Here is a 20,519-nt window from a genome sequence, read left to right as displayed (position 1 = left end):
GACACCAGGAATCTTCTTCCCACCTGCGGAGGCAGACACCTAGCTCTCTTTGCCTCTTACCCTCTCTCTGCCTCTTACCCTCTCTCTGCCTCTTACCCTCTCTCTGCAGACGGTCATCTACCTTATTCATTTGTTCAATTTTCAGGTGTTCCTGAGAAGTCTCAAATCAATGGATTTTCATTCCCAGTTATAGGAGATTTGATGCACCTGATGTGAAATATCTTGTAGGAAGTCTGCAGCTCCTTTTGCATGCTAAGTCGCTTTAGTTGAGTCTGACTCTGTGCGACCCTATGGACTGTAGCCCGCCAGGCTCTCTGTCCATGGGATTCTCTAGGCGAAAATACTGGAGTGGGTTGCCATGCTGTCCTCCAAGGATCTTCCCCACCCAGGGATCAAACCAGCATCTCTGTGTCTCCTGCAGTGACAGGCGGGTTCTTTACCACTGGTGCCACCTGGGAAGCCGCAGCTCCTTACTCCATGCATTTCATTCATACATGAGTATAAAGATTCAAAAGAAGAAAAACAAGATCCTGGATCTGGAGACACTTATGTCTTTGGGGAGATAAAACAACGTCCAGAGACTATTTTCCTGAAAAGAGGAACACCTGACATGATGTACACTCCAGAGCAGTTACTACTGTCAAAGGAAAAGTTTGTTTCCTGTATTCTTTAAGCGCTAGCTGGCTCCCTATATGAACACTGAGCTAAGTTCCAGACTCAGGTTATAGGGCCCTGACTGGGGTTTTCTGAATGTGTAGGCCTGGCAGGCAGTCTGATCCCTTGAGTTTTCCACAAGGTCGCTGGTGAATCTGATGCTCCCGGTTGGGGGCCATGTTGGAAACGCCTGCCTGTTACAGCTCACACCAGCCCCGCCAGGGAGGGGGGCCACTTTCACCCCGCTGGCCAGACGTAGAGCCTGGAGATGAAGATCAAGGACCGAGCAGAAGGCAAAGGCTGGGGGCGGAGGTGTTCTGCCGACCCGACCCGCTCCTGGGGCCGCCTGGTCCCGGGCGTGCAGGTGGGCTGGATGCCGGCTCCCGCCCCCCGCCCCTCCACCACCCGCCCGGCCCGGCCCTCCCTCGTCCTCCGCCGCCCGCACACAAAGCCCCTTTCACGGACTCGGGCTCGACTTCTGCTGCTCCGGGGGTTTGGTTAACCCCGTTAAGAAAACAAACAACTCCCGGGCCGGCGGGCGCCGCTGGGCACAGAGGCTGGATTCTTCCCCTCCCGCGGGCGGGCGGAGGCAGACTGACCTGGGGTCCCAGCAACCCTGGGGCAAGGCTGGGCCAGGACTGCTGCTGGGTGGGGGGCGGGCGTGGGAGCTCTGGTCACCTGGGCAACCTTGGACAACACCCTTGTTTCTGGGTCCTTATCTGCACCAGGGGAGTTGTGTGTAGCCTAAATGATACCATGCTGGCACAGTGTTAGTAAGCAAATGTTAGCTATTCTTAGTTGACTGAATTAGATGAATTCGCCGTTTTTGTAGGCCAAAACCGTGGGGTTTTGGAGATTACACATAGTTCATCTCATATATTGTTAATGATTCATTTCTGAATCAACAAAAACAAACTCTTTTATTCCTCTCAGTATCCTGAGGTTGCAAGGTTAGCTTAGACACACACACGCCAAAAATCCTGTTACTCCAACTACTAACTCTGCAATCAGGCTTTTCCTGATATTCTAATATTGTACAACCAGAAAACAAAAAAAATTAAGATAAAGAATTGGAAGCAGAGGTTGGTGTAAATAAGCAACTGTCCTATTCATTCCAAGTTTCAGAGCACTTAACTGCTTAATAAATACATCTTATACATCCGAAATAATATAATTTAGAAATTTATGTTGTAAATATTGGACTTTGGTGTAGATACCTAAAAAATAGTTCTGCTGCTAAAACATTTTAAATGATTAGCTAGTCTAAATTCATGTTATAGATGAGGAAACAGGTGCGAGGAAGGGAGAAGTGGGCTGTGGACAGGGCTGTGTTAGGAAGGCACCTCTGACAAGCACATCCTGCCCGAGCCCTGAGAGCAAAGTCTGGCCCCAGGTTAGGCTGGTGATGTTTCTCAGGTGGCTGGTAGGCTGCAGCCAGCAGTGTCGCTCCTAGGAGCCACCTGCCTCTGGCTGCAGGACAGAAGCACAGCTGCTTCAGACAGCATACCAGGCCAGGGCGGGGGGGCTGCGGAGAGCACCTGGCCACCTGGCGCTGGAGCAGGAGCTTCCCGGGGACTCTTCTGGCCCTACAACAACTCGCTCCTAACTTCCCTTACAGTGGCATGTCAGGGAAACAACCGATCGCCCCCCTGGTGTGCTGCACGGGGGTTCAAGGTACTCAGGCACCCTCAAGTCACAGGAGTTTATCACGAGGAAGACTGTAAGACCAAGAACTGAGGACAACAGGTAAAGCTGCGGGGGTCCCCACAGCAGCAGGCCTTCCTGACTGGAAGGGAGGGGCTGCCCCGCCCTCGACCCACTAGAGCCTTGGATACTGTCTGGGGTTTCTCGGCAAGTAGAGTTTTTAGCCTCTGCCATTAATGGTCCGCAGCTACTCACCCAAGCTGCTTCTCCGTCTTCCAGCTTCTGCTCTTGCCACACACTGAGCACATGTGGGGAAAGCACCTCACAGGGTCAGAGAAGTGCAAATGCCTACAATGTCAGGTGGGCAACTTCTCGATAGCCCTGCTGTGTGAGTTTGTTCGACCTTTAAGGAAACAGCTTAGTGAGTTAGCGTTTAGATCCTCCTTCTCCGTCTTCAGATGTGGGATATCGGAGTGCACACAGGCTGAGTCAAGTAGACTAATGCTCAAGCCTTGGCTCTTCTGTGTGACCCTGGGCAAGCTGCTTAAGGTCTCTAAGCCTCAGTCTTTTCATGTAGATAATGACGCCCACCTGGCAGGGTCATGGTGCCGGGTGAGTCTCACACCCCTGCACCCACTGGCACAGGAAGGTGTTTACCACATGGCAGCTCTCGTTACGGGGTCCTGGGGTGGGATGGGACTACCGGGACAGTCTGGACGCTGCCCTGCACGTTTCCTGGCTGCCAGGTGCCTCATCACTTTTTCCTGGTGAGGCTGCTGATGTTCCCAAGGAGAGACCCAAACCTGGGCCCCTGTGGCCGTTTCCACTGTCACTCATAAGAGAAGAGGAAGCTGAGAGCACTTGAGCTAGAAAGGGGCAGTCATCTGGAAACAGTTGTCACATCCCTTTAGAGAAAGGTCCTATCTCAGATGGGACAGGGTTTTTTCTTTGGGGTTTTTTCTGGACCCAGAATGAATCCCACAGAGGCTGAGCAGCTGGCCTCCTCTGAGCAGGCTTGATGTTGAGGGTGGGGAGGATTTCTGCCCCAGAGGTCGGTCAGCAGAGCCAGAGGGGCATTTCCACAACACACAAAGGCAAAGGGGAGGGAGGAGGCTTATCAGGGGCAAGCAATGAGGCAGGTGGCCATCACCTCCCACCTGCAGGCCTCAGCTGGGGCACTGAACACCGATTCTGCCAACCACTGCAAAGCCTGTTAATCGCTCAGTCAGTCGTGTCCAGCTCTTTGTAACCCCATGGACTATAGCCCACCAGGTTCCTCTGTCCATGGAACTCTCCAGGCACGAATACTGGAGTGGGTTACCATTCCCTTCTTCAGGGATCTTCTCAACCAAGGGACTGAACCAAGGTTTCTTACATGGCAGGCAGACGCTTTACTGTTTGAGTCACTAGGGAAGCCCACAGCAGCACAGCCCACCAAACCCCAAATCAGGCCTATTTCTGAATCTCGAAGTGGAGGAGGGACCTAGATGAGTATCCATCTAGAGTAACCATGATCTTAAGGAGTTCAGAGCCATGGAGGCTGGTGAGATAACATTACAATCAAGGGTGAGAAAGACCAGAATTTTAAGGAGACAGTGAAGTGCTAAGTCAAGAGCTATAAAGGAGCCGGGGTTCCCACTCCAGTGGGGAACAGGGTAGGGTGGAGGGTGGGTCAAAGAAACTTCCCCAGAGAATGTAGGCCTCAAAGGATGCAGTGGGTTGTTTTCCCACAATGAAAATAGCTTTATTTAATGTTTATGATTATAAAAATAATATACAAATTCCAAGCAATATCAGATAGTATAAAAATTTTAAATAATGCAAAATTCCATCCCTGGAGGCAACCACAGTTAACAATTCAATTAACATCCTTCTCATATACATATATAATTTTATATAAATGCAGACCATATCATACATGTAATTCTGTAACCTATTCTTACTCAAAAATTAGTTCTTGCCAATGAATATAGCTGTATACCATCTTCAATGACTGTATAATATCTAATTGCATTATGTACCATAATTCATTTAATCCCCTCCTGCTGTACATTTAGACTGATTTCAAATTTTACAGCTGTAAACAGTGCTATGATGGGCTTCTTTGCATAACCAGCTTTCTGGACTTGGGTTTCTAGAAGTGTCTACGGGAATCCCCAGTGAGTGTCCTGACACACCAACCAGTGCCCTCATCTCTATTTACTCACACTTTCTTCCATAATATGGAAGGCTGGCGGTTTCAGACAGGTGTAAGTTTAAGATTGAAGGGAGGGACGAGGGCTTGAGATAGGGTGCTTCAGGTGCAAAGGCCACCGATAATAAAGGCTTCTTATGCTACACAGCAGTGGCGAAGGAAGGAGAGTGTGTGGAGTCTGTTTCTGTGAGGTACGCACACTGCTGTGAAGGACTAGGAGATAAACAGGGAAAGGCGAGCTGGAGTCCTCTCAAAGCAGGCTATGAAGGCCAAGTGGCAAAGCCCACTGTTGGAGATCATTCAACAGTTACCTACCTAGCACCTATTTAAAGCCCAGATATTTTCAGGGGTCACAAGGTTAAAGAGATGTTCCACTTTGGAGAGTTTATTGTCTTAATTTTTTTTTATGCCTTAAATTGCTTTTTGTGCTTCAGTGACCTGCCTCATCACGTCCTGTTCTTTGTAGCCATTGCGCTCCTATGGATACCCTAAGGCCCAAATTAAATATTACAGAATTTTTGTTTGGCGGAGATTGCCAACATTAAGCCACACAACTGGTATCACAAGACATTGGCAGATGATGGCACACCAACCCCGGGGCCGGAAGACAAGGATGAGTCGTTCTAGCGCATTTCTAACTCTGAGCTCTGACCCAGCTCTTCCCCAACGTGGGGCTGAGACTTTTAGCCAGTGACTCATTAAGGCAGAGTGTCCTGTTCAGGCATGGGTCAAATGTAGGAAAGGAGGGAATCACCATTCTCTTCCTTTTCTACTCCTCCCCCTCCTAAAGGCTGCTAGGAACTGGTGGGGAAAATCCCACCACCTTAGCGTCTGCTGTTCCTCAGAATCCATGGTTTTCAATCCCACGTGGGCTCTAAACATGCTCAGCAAAGGACACTCCTTCCATCACCACGCTCCTTTCTCAACCAGTTCCTGGCCCCATCTTTAGATTTCCACTATCTTCTCATGATTTTTCAAATTTGAGATGCACAGACATTCTTTATTTTCTTTAGGCTTCTCAGCTACAGGTGCATTCAGAATGAAAATCACTCGGAAAGAGCTCAGCGTTACAAACATCCACATGTAGCGCTTCCTATCATTTCCACTCCTTGCATCTGTTCTGTTGCTGAAGACCCATTCTGAATGCTGGGGTCTCTTCAGCTCTAAGCCCTCACCTTCAGGACTGCGGAGCCCAGAGACACATGGGGGGAACAGCCCACAGGGAAGCAGGAGGGCTAAGACTCATTTCCACACCTCTTCGGTAAACCACCTGACTCACAATAGGTCAACAAGGTAGCCGTGTCTGAGAGCATCTGGATTGCCAAGCAGGAGGTCAATCTTTCCTCCCCAGCCCCAGCAGCGAGGCTCCCTGCGCTGTGCGTTTTGCATTTGCTCCCAGACATAGCTGATGGCTACTCCCTTTCTGTCCTCTGAATCCTGTTAACATGTTAGGTCGGACATGCCTTTAAATGAAGCAGAGCCAGCTTTGACTTTGTATCTGCCTCACCTCTCGGCACAGTCCCCCCTTCCCACGCAGCCGAGCCCCTTATGTGAATGACATGGCCACGCACTTGCTGTCACCACTGCTCCCCCGCCCATTTGCTCCAAACCTGCTCGGCTTCCCGTGCTACCTGTCACGACCGTTCTCACCAGGCACCCTGAAGCCCAAGCCAGAAGCTCATGGGCCATGCCAGCTGCCTCTCTCTTCCTCAGGCCTTTCATCGTATCAGTGAGCAGCCCCCAGGGGCTCTCTGCTGCCACCGACTCCTCTCCTTGAGCCCGGACTCCATTACTACTGCCCTCCTCAGCACTCCGGCTGACTCTCTGTGCCTCCAGCCTTGTATCTTCTGATATGTCTACATCACAAATGTGACCACGCTATTTCCTGCTTAAGTCCTTCCAGGAGCTCCCCATACTTGCAGGGTCATGTTCAAAGTGTACCACAGGTGATAGGCACTGTGTGATCCAGCTCTTGCTCATCACTCCATGGGCCGTCCACTGACTTGACTCTGGCCACATCGAGCCACTGGTATTCCCTAGATGGGCCCACCTCTCACGACATGACACAGGAAGGTAGATGGTCCCGCAGAAGGAACAAAAACCTCTTCACCTTGAAGACACAGTTCAAGCAGCCCATTCTCCAATTTCTTCCTCCTGAGTCTCCAAGTGGAACAACTCCATCTTTGTGGCCCTATCCCCACATACAGGCCTCTGGCTCAGTATGGGTAAACTGCTATTGGTCTTAACTTGCAAGTTCTGCACAGAAATGCACAGGCCCTGAAGACAGCTGGCTCCACCAGCCTTGGGACAAAGGAAAGCTCTGAGAAGGAAGCTTTGACAACAGAAGGGAGTCTGTCCCCAGGAAATAACAAAAACAGACTTACATCAAGAGGATCACTGGATGGAACAAAACAAAGCAAAGAGAAAGTTTAAAATTATCTTAGAGAGTTAAAAACATGAAAAAGGGAGATGAGAATAAAATTTATGGGGCTACTATGAATTCATGATTTTTAATTATTTATATTATCTATCTCCATCCCTTCAATATTTCCATGTATCTTTATCTACAGTTATTTCCTTGCTCTGTCTGCCAAGAAAAGCCTAGAAGCAATGACATTCTAGTAGCAATGGGCACTCAGCACCCAGATCTTGATTTCTTAAGATCATTTTCCATTCAAAGGAATCAAGATTCCCTGGCAAAAAATGGCTGATTCCAAGGCTGGGGCTAGGAAGATACAAGGTAAGTCTGGAACACCTTAAGCCAGAAAGAAAGAAAGTGTTTTTTAAAAAAAATGAAAGGGACATATTAAAAAGACATAGGAGCCTGCTAGAAATCTGGGATGGTTTGAGAATCAAAGCAATACCTAGCAACTTTGAGTAAATAGGAATCCATTCATCCATACCTATAAACAAACAGATTAATAAGTAGGGAGGAAGATGCTTTCCTTTAGAAGTAGAATGTCAAACAAGTGTAGAAGAAACTATGGAGTTAGAAAATCACACTGAATGAAGAACAAGGTATGTACATGACATCAAAGTGTCTCCCCACAAGCAACTTGTTGCTTACAGAGGGGAGAAGTCAACTTAGAAAGGGGAAGTCTGGCAGACTTGAACTTAACCAAGTGATCACAGAGTTAACGCCAATATTAATGGGATCAAGTAACATCACCTGCCAACTTAAGACACACACAGAGGACACATGACTTTTGTGATGTTCCTGTCCAACATGCCAAACCCTAATCTAGTCCATGAGACCAATCCAGTTTGAGGAACATTCTACAAAATGTGTGGCTGTATTCTTCAAAAAGGCCAAGGTAATAAAAGGAAAGACATCTGAATTGAGAGACACGTGTAAGCATGTTTCACAACTAATGTAACACATGATTCTGCATCGGGAACAGGGACTCACGACAGAGGGCAGCACTAGGGCACCGGACACAACTTAAAACAGTGGGCACGCGCAGATAACCGCCTCCTGTCAGCGTCAGCAAGGCGTCAGCACTATGCTCCCCGCTTCTGCCAAATGGTCACGGTTACAAATGTTGAGAGGAAGTCCTTTTTCTTAAGGAAAGGCTTACTGAAGTTTTGGGGTAGAGGGGTAACAATATCTACAACTGACTCTCAATGATTGAGAAAATACAACACGTAAATACAGATAAAGCAAATCGTAAGTCATAAAGCAAATGGGGTGGTAAAATGTAAGTACTTGGTAAGTGGGAGTTCTTCGTGATATTCCTGTAACTTTTCTGTAAGTTTAAAATCATATGAAAATTCTAAAAGTTCCCAAACAAACCAGCAATCCAACAACAAGGGATGAGTCAGAATTATGGTACAGTCACTCTATGGAAGCCTTAAAATTAGAGCGTTACAAATAAATGTCTGTGAAAATACATAACAAGATAGAAAAAATGCTTATAGCTTATACAGGGTTAAATGATGAAAGCCGGATACAGAGTATTTTATGTGTCCATTATTATAACTAAGCAGAGCAAGCATATAAGTAAGATTGGAAGGGTAATATCAAAGGTGGTAATAAGGATATTAGGGGGAAGGGAGAGATTGAGTGACTTTTCCTAAAAAAAAAAAAAAAAAAAATCAGCATATTGAAAAAAATACTTGCCAGCATAGGCACTCCCCTGTCAGGCAGGTATGCTGGAGAATACTGGAGATCAGTGCTATTGACTGCCTTCTCTTGCCTCAGGCTGCCCCACTCAAACCTTGACACCTATCCCTCACCCCAAGAACAGATAGATACTGTGGGTCTGGAGCGCCCTCAGCAAGGGCACCTGAGGGTGGTGGGGCTAGGAGTATGAGGCTCCCCTGCAGGCAGTCTGCCAGCCCTGCCCCACACAGCAGCTTCGCAGTCTGCTCTGAGCAGCGAGCTTAGCAGCTGCAGACACAGCTGAGGGGAAGCCCAGCAAGGGCACATCTGAGACTGGGCCTCCCTGGCCAGGCCAGCACAGAGACCCCTTTGAATGCCCTTGGCTTGTGCTTATAACACCAGGGCCTCTTGCTGACATGCTCTCTCCTGGGCATAGACCGTAAAGCTTCTCAGAACTCAGAAGGTTTAGGAACCCTGGGATGACTTTTATCTCAAGGCAGAGTGCCTGGTTCTGTTGTCAGTGGGGTGAAGTGTTAAGTCCTTATCAGTTCTTTACATTTTTAATATAAACCAGTCTACTGAGCACCTGCTTTGATGGGTGGCAAAAAGAAGTTCGGAACACAAGCCTTTGCTATCAGAAGGCAAACTCTCAGAGAGCCCTGGGCAGCTGAGAGAAACAGGGCTGGAATAAAAATGAAAGTCTGCCTCCTTTCCGGGAGAACTGGTTTTGTTCCTCTTATTAGAAGAGACGTGTTTAAAACTCCTTCCCTAAAGAAGCAGGAGTAAGAGTTAGTAAGAGACCCTCAGAACAGGCAGCTGGGGTAGAGAGAGCAAAGGAAACCCCAGCCCTGCGGGGAAGCAGGAGCCAAGGCCCACGAGCTCCCGTGGAGAGGAACTCATTGCATGACTCTACCGGGCACTTCTTGTTTAGAGCTGCTTGCCAACTGTTCCCCAGCCTAGAGCAAAAAGCACCACCATTCTCAGTCATGTGACCCGATTTTAAAGTATTTTATTACATAATCTTTTCATGGCACCGTCAGGAGTAACAGAAAACGTTATCCTCAGTTCCTAACCACATCCTGAAAAATATACATTTGTATTTATATATTTATATCAATACTCCACCCCATCCCCTAATTCCACCACCTAGTATAGGACTTTTGCTTAAAGCAAGAAACTATTCTTTCAGGTAAGAAAATATATATGGAAGCTAAGTGAAGGAACGGTTAGAGGGACTGGGGACAGCTCGGTCGTGGGGGCAGGAGGGAAGGGGTGAAGTCCAGGCTGGGCAGGATGCATCGCTGGGCCTGGCAGAGGTGGAGGACAGTGTATGAAAAGGCAGCGTCAGGCAGGCGGCTCTGGTATCCTCGGTCCATTAGGAGATGGCCTTTGCCTCAGGAAGGAAGGCTTCCCAGTACTTAGCCAGCTGCAAAGAAGTGGGCTCAGTAAGCAAGTGCTCCCACCGAGTGGCAGAGCCTGAGCCTGGAAGGGGAGTAAACCAAGGCACTTCCCCAAGTGCCCTTGGCCAGCACAGGGAGGCCTAGGCTGACGCCAAGCTGAGGAAATGGGTATGCTGAGAGGAGACCCTGAGACAGACCAGCTGGCCAGCCACACCACCCTTACCTCTCTAAACTGAAGGAAGCATCAAGTGCAAGGTCTGAAGACAGTCCTGGTTCTGCCCCAGAGGAAGTACCCCCGTGGGGGCCACAGCTTGGCTCAGGTTCAGCCAGCTCCTCACAACAGGGTCACTGTTCCACATACCAATTGGGGCCTCAGCCTCAAGAGGGCTAGGTGGTATCAGGGGGTTACAGGGAGAGGAGAGTTGGGGTTTGTCCTTAAAAACTAACTCACTGTAGGACTAAGGCTATCCTGCTTATTAGCAAAAGACCCTACTGGATGCTCCACATTAGAGAAACAGGACTTATGTTCAATTATTGATTAAGCAGGGCCCAGACACCTGATGTATGCCAGACCACCCTGTCACCAAAATCTCAAGTATGCAGCTGGCCCAAGCAAGCAGGAGAGGAAGAAAGCCATGCACAAGTTACATACCTGCTGCTGTGAATACAGGAGTGTCTCGAGGTACTTGATCACATGGTTTCTGAAGTCCTTGGATTTCTCTTTCTAAAGGAGACAGGATTCTACACTGACCATCCGGACAGGCTCCTTCCCTTCTTGACAGGATGGTGATGTTTTTGCTGACCAAGGCTGAACACAGCCTCAGAAAGGAGAGGCAGCAGCTGGATTAGCTACAATTTCCAGCCCAATAACCTCTTGCAAGGCTTTCTTGAATGGTGGCAGGGTGGGAAAGCGAGGAAAAAGGACAGGGGAGTAGAGGGGTTATGACAGGCCAAGCTTTGTTTTGTGTCTAACTGCTCTGGTCCAGCAACCAGTGGAGGACAGCCACTTTGTCTCAGGAACAAACACACAAACGTGAGCGCGCGTGCACACACACACACACACACACACAGCCATGCTTGGTCATAATAACTGCCAAGTCGCTGGCACTGCTGTCTGTCTCCCTACTCAGTAGAGATGTGGACAGAACCAGTACTACCACTAAACCAGGCACTGCACACTGGTGAGGAGGAGGATCTTCTACCTTACCTCAAACCGTATCACTTCTTTTCGGACCACAGTTGAAATCCTTTCAAAGTCCCTTTCATACTGAGTCACCCGAGACTCCCACTGGGAAGAAAGAGGAAAGAAAGGATCCCTTAACATATTATGGAGTTACTATTAAGTCTTTACCTCTGAACAGCAACTGTGTATCTGAGACCTCAATTGGTCATTTGTTTGTCCCTCTGGGTAAGATTAGATATGGAGATTCCACAGGTAATCCAGACTCCCGTAGAGGTCACCTCTGGAACTGGCTGGGAAAGAGGTGCCATGTGTCTCAGGCCAAGTCTGGTTCCTAAGAAATCTAGTTCCCCAGAGGCTCCAGTTCAGGTACTTGCCAGCAAGGCTGGGAGGCCCAGAGAACTGAATTTAGTTCTCACCAGAAGGGCACATGTGAATCACCTTGGAGCTTTTCAAAGACCCAGGCAGGACCGCTCCTGCAGAGATTCTAATTTGGCAAGTGTGGGTGAAACAGGAGAGGAGGAGGAAGGCCCGGTCTCAGGGCAGACCCTGGGCCATTCGCAGAGGCTTTGCCGGCCACTGTCCTTTAGACTCCATTAGTTCTCCTGCCTGCTGAGGGGTTCTAAGCAGCTCAGTGGGGTGGAACCCGGACTCACTCAGGAGCCAGAACTTCCCTGCAGGTCTGCCTCGGGGGGCTCACCTCTACAATCTCATCCTTGGCCTGCTGCAGCTTGTCGGGCTTGTTGGCCCACAGCAGCCGAGCCTCAGCCTCCCGCTTCTTCTGCAGGGTGGCCTGAGCATCCTGCCAGCGCTGCCACGTCTTCATGCGCTGGTCAAAGGCGGCCTGTGAGGGTGAGGTTTGGGGAGAAGCGTAACCAGCCCTTCAGGCGCTCTGCTGGCTCTGCCTTGGGAGGAGGGGGCTCTCCCAGCGACTGTGCTGGGGAAGGGCTGAGCAAGGGCAGGTTCCACAATCTTGTGTTAATGCCCAGCTTGAAGTGTAATGTCCAAAAGCACAAGCTTGGGTAAGATTTCTCTCCAAGGCTCCAGTAGACCAGCGTCATGCTGCGTCATGCTGCTCCCAAGGCTGGATGGCCCAGCACAAGCAGGTGGTCTGATGCCCAGGCCCAATCTATGGCTTTCAAACAGACTCCCTGACATCACTCAGTTCATGAGTCTACACACTTTCCTTAAATGCCTGTGCTGTGCCAAGGGCTAAGAATATAGTGGGAAATGAAACACATAGGCCTGCTTTCATGGAGCTTGAAGTCTAACAGGAAAGCCTGACACTGTATTACTAACTGCCAGTAAGTAATTATAAGAATGCAGAGTACAGAAAAAACAAGCAGAGTACTGCAAAAAAAACACTTGAGGACCTAGTTGAGCCTGGGAGACACACCAGAGAAGACCAACCTAAGGAAGCAAACGCTATACTGACACCCAAATAATATACAGGGTGAGCTCGACAGATCTCCCCATCTCCTTCAGCTTAACAGATCTTTATACTAAGTAAACTTCATCTCATCCATACATTCAACTGCTCGTGGCTATCAAGGCCTTCAAGAAGCTCTCTGAAGTCCATCTGCTGGTCTTCCCTGTTTTCAGTTCCTTGATCACAATCAGCATGTCCAGAGGATGCCTGGCGGACTAACCAAACCATCTCGCACCCGCACTGGCTCTGTAGGCTTCAAGAGGCTAGGATGAAAGGGCTCTGCCTGGGGCAGCCTCCCAACACCGCTCCTTCTGCTCCCCCACCCTGTGAGAGAGTTCCCTGGATATTTTTCAGGCCTCCTTAGTTCAGGCCTTTGCCAAGACTTGAACCTCAAGGAGTGAAAGGACACCAAATTTATCTTCCCCTGCACTGTCACTGCTGCTTATCTGCAATTTCTAAACAGCTGAATAAAGGATCAGGTACAGTGTGACCTCAAATCCAGCCTAACACCCTCGGCTAACTGCGGTACAGCTGCAGGTTTCAGCAGAGAAGTAACAACTGTTCATCTCTCCAGCCCCACTGCCAGCACATGACCACGAGAAGGGCGGGTGAGGGGTCTCTGAGAAAAGACCAGTTTGCAGTCTGAGCACTAAGGCGAGCTGCCTCAGTAAGGCCTCCCTCACCCCTCTCCATACAGGGTCCCTGGCCTGAGGGTCGTATCCAAATGCTGAGCTCTCCAGAAGCCCCAGACAACACTGCTCTCTGAAAGCATCCCCAGAGAGAACCCTTCCCTGGGGTGGCTTTCTAGTCTAAGCAGTCTGACCTGTTCCAAGCATGCCAGAACAGGTTACTCTTCCAGCCTCTTCTCACTCTGGAGTCAGCAGCAAACCAAGCAGCAATGGGAGAGGACAGTGAGCAATCTTGCAGACTGTATTAAGCAACTCTGCCACGAAGAAAACGCGCCCTGGGGACAGCGTGGCTCCTGACAGTGCAGGAGCTCTCAGGCTGGGGAGAGCTCGGGCATGGGGCGGGGGGAGAGAGAGTGAGAGTGAGTGTGTTTGTGTGGCTCTGTTCCAACTCAGAGGCTCAGATGTTCTGGTCCCAACCTGGATCAGGCAGATTCAGGCCCTATTAGGGCAGGTGCCAGGCTCCCTCTTGACTCCTTCCTCTGTCTCAGAGAGGCCACGCGAGAACTAATCTCACTGCCCAGTGAAGCTTCCTCAGCCACTCTGAAAGATCAGGGAAACCAGAGTGCCTTGGTCACCAGAAGAGAAGGTGAGGTGCCTGACCTGAGGGGCAGGCTGCAGTCTTGTCACCGGTGTGGTCAGCACAGCACAGCTCTGATGACAAGCTCCCTCAGACCCCTGGCCACCCTCCTCCATGTAGCAACACACTGGTTGTGTGGAGTTACCTGGTGGCCCACACTAGAGGGAAAAGTGGAAGCCAGCAAGAGCTCTTACCAGGGCCAAGCTGCTGCATACTATTAGGAAGGCAAAGGCCAGAGGGCTGAGGAAGTCACAGCTCCAAGGGGGTCCAGACCTAGGCCTGGAACAGCCTTGCTTAAAGAAAGGAATATAGGATGCTGTCCAGCTTCAACAATAAGGAAGGGCCCACTTGGAAATTCAAGAGTGGTCTTTTCTTCAAGCTGATTTAAAATACTGGCTGTGGGCCTCAAAATGACTCAGAGTTAACTAAGAGTTTAATGGATGTTTCAGTTCACAAGATACTTTCTCTTTTGAGAGTAGAAAAACTATACCTATTTCAAGCTATAATGGATGAAACCATCTTGGGAAGAAGAGCAAAGGAAAAGACAAATTAAATCCAGTGCAGGAAAAAGAGGAGAGGGACAAGACGCTTACGCGGACTGTGGCCAGGAGGCGAACATAGTCACTCAGGAGCTCTGCAAGCAGGAAGAAGTCACTGTTGGCCTGTTCCTGGTGGAGCTGCTCGATCTTTTCTTCCACCTCAGCCAGCTGGGAGAGTGCCCGTGACAGTGCTGTGTTGTCCTCAGAGCTCCCAAGCATGGCGAGACTCTTGGCAAATTGGGCCGTGTTCAGCGCTAGCTCTGGCAGGAAGAAGACAGCAGAGCCTCTGATCTCCCGAGGAAGAGGGACAAGTCAGCTGGCACTGCCCGGGTGCCTGAGCGACACTGGCCCCTGCGTGTTTGGCAACCATGGGCTCTGCAATCTGGCCATTTACACCAGAGCCAACTGAATTCAGAAAGTGAGGGCGATGTAGCTCGGGCACAAGAACAAAGAGAGGTGCCTGCTGCCCTGTTTCCCTAGGCTAGGCTTGCTTGGATGGAGCAGTTCTGATGCTCCTGGAGAACTCGGGCCAGTTAATAGAAACAGGCCAATGGCACAGTTCTGATTTTCACATTAGAGCTCACAGTAAGCAGCCTGCCTGCATGAGAGAGAGTGTATGTACACACTGCATAGTCTTGCGGGCACCAGAGTAGAACAACTTTTCTGTGAAAAGCCAAGTATTTTAACCTTTGCAGACCACATACGGCTCACTCTCCTTGCTCCCCTCCCCAACCCTTCCATCCCATCATCTCTTCAAAAATGTTAAAAACCACTTAAAGCCACAGCAATAGGTCCATGACCAATAGGTCTATGGCTACATATTGCCCAGCTGGGTCATATTTTGCCAACTCTTATATTGGTCTCCATTCTAATGGTTTTCTGCCTGTTTAGACTTCTGATTATTAGCATGATTAAAGCATTCAAACTTGGCAAATTTCACTAGCTCTTAAGCAAATCTCACCAGAGAAAGGTGAAGAAGGGTCAGGAGACATATATGGTTTCCAGCATTTACATATTTCTCATTGGACCATGTAGCTAAGGCATGTAGCATCATTTTGGATATAAGCCACCAACTCAAATGCCACCAACCAAAGCCCACAATCCCAGGTCAAGCTGTAACTGGGACGGCTTCTCTGCACTCCTCCCAGGTAGAGAGTACAATGCCTTCAGCGGCAGAGGCATGTGTCCTGTCAGGAGACGCGTGGCATTATCTCTCTGATCAGAACATCAAGGACCAAGTGGGTTGAGAATTTCAACTTGAATGGCTGAGAGGTTTGGGAACAACATGCCCTCCCATCTCTAGCTCACTGGAGACATCAGTTTCCCCCCAGCTCCAAGTGTACGTCAGAAGCTTGTTACCTTTCCTGTGGTTGACTAGAGTTTCTACAACGGCATGCAGTTTCCGCAAGCGCTGCTCCTCACACTCTACCTCCTGGAGCTTCTCCTCAAACCACTGAAACACACAGGCCCAAAGCTTTAAAGGAGGCTACTCATCACAGAGCTGTCTTTTCCTTAGCAGTTTTTTTCTTCTTTTTTAAGGGATTGAATTATTGTAAAAAGAAAGTCTCTAATCTCAGAAATTTCAGGACTCCTCAAGGCTTCTGACGCATAACCCTGAGGGGGCTGGGGAAGCTGAGAGGCCCAGTGCTACTCACAATGTCGGATTCATTCATCTTGATGGTCATTTTGCTGACTGCATCTGTAGCTTTGTTGAACATCTTGAGGAGACCAGCGCCACTCAATGTCTGGGTACCCACAGCACGTGGCAGCTACAAGAGCAAGAAGGCGGGGTGGCAAGTTATCTGCTGCCCCTATTTTAGGTTCAGAAGAATTAGTATCCATCAGATGGCATGCCCCAAACTTGCCAAATAAATTATCTGAACTGTAGGCTGTTATTTTCAAGGGCAATTAGACAAATCCTTAACTAACAATGTGGAGAAAAAAAAAAAAATCAAAGGACCACATCAAAGAGAATCAGCAAAACTGTCAGCTTTTGATACTGTGTGCAGAAAGACAAGCAGTGTGTGTTATGTGGCCAGGTGACCTCATATTGAGATTATCTGCCTACCCAGGCATAAACTGCTTAAATACCAAATGCTTTTGTTTAAAAGTCAAAAGTTCTTTTTGGATGCATACTCGCACACAGCTAGACTTAAAATCTTGGGACACTTTGAAGCTATAATTCCATTCGAATTTTCCTCAGGGAACAAAGGAGCATAATAGATTGAGGCTACTTTTATGGACATCTAGTTAAGTCAAGCATGCCAAATACTTAGAAACAATTTGACTAGTTCAGTCTTCCCACTCCTTTCCTAAGGCATGAAAAGGATGCTGAAGAATCCATAGTGTATGTAGTATACCACGCTGAACAATTAGATTTTAGTGCCCAGGACTCTTGAGAGTCTTAACTTAGGGCCATTTTGCCCCCTTAGGGACAGCTGGTCATGTATGTAGATAATTTTGCTTACTAAAACTGGGGACAGGGGACTTCCCTGGTGGTCAAGTGGCTAAGACTCTGTGCTCCCAGTACAGGGGACCCAGATTCGATCCCTGGTCAGGGAACTAGATCTCGCATGCTGCAATTAAGAGTTCACATACCACTACAAACGATTCCACATGCTGCAACAAAGAAAGATACTGCCAAAACTAAGACTCTGGACACAACCAAATTGAAAAAAAACCTGGACAGGAGGTGGGGGAGGGTACTGGCATCTAATGGATAGAGGCCAGGAATGCTGCTAAACCAACAGTGCACAGGACATCCCCACAACAAAGGATGATCCAGCCCAAAATGTCCACAGTGCCACTGGAGATAAACCCTGCCCTAGGGGCACCAGGCGGGTATGAGGGCATGAAAAGGAAAAATGGATTTAGGAATCTCAGAGGAGAACTAAGATTTAGAGCATTAGACAGAATTTTTAATTAAAGAAGTTCATTTTGGTGGGGCAACCCATATACTTAGTACCATTTTCTTATTTTGAGTAATATATACAATATGCAAGTTAAAGAAAAATTTAAAAATAAAAAACAAAAAAAAATACAAAACAACAGTTCTACACTGTCACTTATTTCCTTCTACTTTTCTTTCCTATGAGATACACCATTGTTTTATTCCAGTGTTTGATTCTTAATGACTAATGTGTTTCTTCAGCTATGTTTCTATGCTGTTTCATGTTTCATTTTATAATTCTTGTTTTAAACTGAAGTACAGTTGATTTATAGTACTGTGTTAGTTCTAGGGGTATAGCAATGTGATTCAGTTGTATATGTGTGTGTGTATATATATATATTTTTTTTTTTCAGATTCTTTTCCATGATAAGGTTATTACAAGGTACTGAATAGAGTTCCTTGTGTTATACAGTAAATCCTTGTTGTTTATCTACTTTATATATAGTAGCGTATATCCATTAATCTCATACTCCTAATTTATCCCTCTCCCTCATCATTCTTCAAATGTATGCTCCAATGAATTTCCGTATACTTTCTGTTTATGATGAGAATTAAGTATTTGTTGTATTGATATATTTTACTAACTCTTCAATTATTAGCAACTGGACTATCTCTAATTTTTCTCAGTCATGAATAGCCTATGCATAGCCTGTTAAAAGACTGTCCACTTGAATCAACACTTTTGCTACATGCTGGCAGTTCTGAGGTCTGTGGTTAAGTGGTTTTGAACTAAAACTCCACAGCTCCTGGCACAAAATAAGCATTCAATCGAAGCCAAGTAGTAACCTATGAAGGACATGCCAAGACCTGCCAAACAGATCACTGTGTTGATCCAGTAAGACAAAACTGGGTTGCAGTTTGACCTCTACAACCAGTTACTTTTGACTGCAGGCAGAGCTGCTTTCATTTCAGAGGCTGAAAGACACTTGTCACTTTTGAGCACTTATAAACTAGGATACAGTCAGACTAGGCTATATGCGTGTGCTCAAATATTTGTTGAAGGAACTAGTTTCATTTCACAGGGGTAGATATGAATTGTGAAATTCCGTTTGTACAATACTAACCTCTTCTTTTTCTAAGAACTCTCTGACATCAGGGTCCTGTAACATGGTAGGATGATTCACAATCCTCTGAAGGTACCTACAGGGTAAGCAGTTATCTGGTTAATTGGCTTGGCCTTACAAAGTTTGGGGCATTATAACATGCTGACAGGGGTACAGTGTCTTTCATTACTTTAAAATATCCTCAGGGCACTTATATGACTCTGCTTATAAGCACATGTAAGTTCATATTCTTCACATTTCCAGAAAGGAAAGAAAAATAACTGCTTGGAAAGAGACTGCAGAGCCACTCCTGACTGATTGTTGAAGAAGGAGAATATGATTGCCTGCTCACTCAGGAGAGAAGAAGAGAGGATGCTCTGCTCCTAATGTGGGAAGGAAAGAGACTTAGGAAAGGCTACAGACAACACGGAGGTGGGAATCTTTAACCCATTCAAGTTTCACCACTACTAACTCTAGCCAACGTCTCATGGTGATTAAGTCTCAGTTTTAGCGCCTCGTTTGTTCTCGTGGCACTCAAGAAAATAGTTTTATTGTACTTACCTTTCTAGAGCAGCCCTCCGTTTTTCAAGAAATTCTGCAGAAGAAGAATCTTCTTTCCCAACTTTTACTTTTGTCATTCCTGGAACACAATTTAAAAAGAAAAAAACAAGAAAACTATAAATCATCATGAAAAGCTTTAGGCTGCAGAAAAGCCCCAAGAGGAAGGCAATGAGGGAGCTCTACAAAATACAACCAAAGGCCACTTCTATGTCATGCACAAGCATGAACAAAGTTCTTTCTACAAGAGTCAGTTTTCATACTAGTCTTAAAGTGTTGAAGGTTCTCAATCCTGGGACTTCCAGAGCACATGTTTTCTAAAAGGGGGCTATGGGACTCTGAGTAAAGATCAGCAGATATCAACTGATGGTAATGGGAAGATTCCTTGCCTGACCTCCTTCCCCTCATTCAATGAGTACATTTCAATTTGGAGGGAACCGCAACCACTGAAGACTCCAGGATACCAATACACACACACACACACACGTACACTGTGGAAACTAAAACCAGAACCACTGAAGATTCTCACACACACACACACACACACACACACACGTACACTGTGGAAACTAAAACCAGAACCACTGAAGATTCTCACACACACACACACACGTACACTGTGGAAACTAAAACCAGAACCACTGAAGACTCTCACACACACACACACTGTGGAAACTAAAACCGCAACCACTGAAGACTCCAGGATACCAATACACACACACACACACTCTCTCTCTCTCACACACACACACACACACACACACACACACTCTCTCTCTCTCTCTCTCTCTCTCTCTCTCTCTGTGGAAACTAAAACCTAGGCCTCCTACTGCACCCAACGAAAGAGACCATGTCAAAACATGCTGTATCTCTAACCCTCGTGTGATTTATAGGAAAACGTTGGAAATGGTTCCTTTCTAACTGTTGGATTCTACACTGTCATTAGAAGTAATCTCATACACTAAGTAGAAACTATATTGTAGAAAGAATGCAAAGGAAAAAATCTAAGCGGAATTAATAGGCTTACCTATTAGGCTCTTCTCAGGTGGAGGAGGGACAATAAAGCCATTCTGGGAGTGCTTCTCTGAAAGCTTCTCATAAAGACCCAAAAAGTCACTAAATCTTCTTTTCACTGCAAAGTGTTTACTTCTGAACATTGGTAAGCTTGTCTTGGGGACAGAAAAAATACAAGATTTCATTTCCAATAGGGGATGAGTATCTTGAAAAGTCATCCGGCTGACATCAAGGGAATCTTTCCCCAGATCTCTGGTCTTCTAGCCACTTCATAAATAACTTTCTCCAAAGCTGAGATTCTCAGCCCCTTTTCTTTTTTGGAGTTATAATCCTCTCTGGCTGTCTAGAAATCTATGGAGCCCTTCTCAGAATAATGATTTTAAATGCACAAATTAACATACATGGGATTATGAAGGCAACTAATTAAATTCAAATCGAGTTTTATTTGCAGGTTAAGAACCTTTGGCCTTACGGAAAGAGATGCTGCAATCTAGTTTAAAGCTAGAAATCTATGGTAATCTCCAATCCTTTCATCCTGCTCTGACT

At 47.2% G+C, this 20,519-nt stretch overlaps 1 protein-coding gene across 3 annotated transcripts in view; it reads right to left on the bottom strand.

Moving 5' to 3' along the window:
* Positions 1–9,592: 9,592 nt before the first annotated feature.
* The window catches only part of SNX1 (sorting nexin 1), a 33,059-nt gene continuing 22,132 nt past the window's right edge, over positions 9,593–20,519 (bottom strand). For 2 of the 3 annotated variants that reach the window (XM_068966351.1, XM_068966352.1), the window contains 10 exons: positions 19,987–20,128; positions 18,963–19,041; positions 18,423–18,498; positions 16,064–16,177; positions 15,768–15,861; positions 14,463–14,668; positions 11,875–12,018; positions 11,202–11,282; positions 10,647–10,718; positions 9,593–10,020 (listed from right to left, as the gene is read on the bottom strand). In XM_068966351.1, the coding sequence (XP_068822452.1) occupies positions 9,970–10,020; positions 10,647–10,718; positions 11,202–11,282; positions 11,875–12,018; positions 14,463–14,668; positions 15,768–15,861; positions 16,064–16,177; positions 18,423–18,498; positions 18,963–19,041; positions 19,987–20,128 (1,059 nt within the window). In that variant the 3' untranslated portion in view covers positions 9,593–9,969. Of the gene's footprint in view, positions 10,021–10,646; positions 10,719–11,201; positions 11,283–11,874; positions 12,019–13,306; positions 13,833–14,462; positions 14,669–15,767; positions 15,862–16,063; positions 16,178–18,422; positions 18,499–18,962; positions 19,042–19,986; positions 20,129–20,519 lie in introns of those variants that run through there. The other variant, XM_068966353.1, reaches the window with a different exon arrangement.

The sequence above is a fragment of the Capricornis sumatraensis genome, chromosome 2 (genome assembly GCF_032405125.1).
Source record: "Capricornis sumatraensis isolate serow.1 chromosome 2, serow.2, whole genome shotgun sequence".
Classification (NCBI taxonomy): Eukaryota; Metazoa; Chordata; class Mammalia; order Artiodactyla; family Bovidae; genus Capricornis; species Capricornis sumatraensis.
Note: the sequence above shows the minus strand (reverse complement) of the source record. Positions and strands in the feature narration are given on the sequence as shown.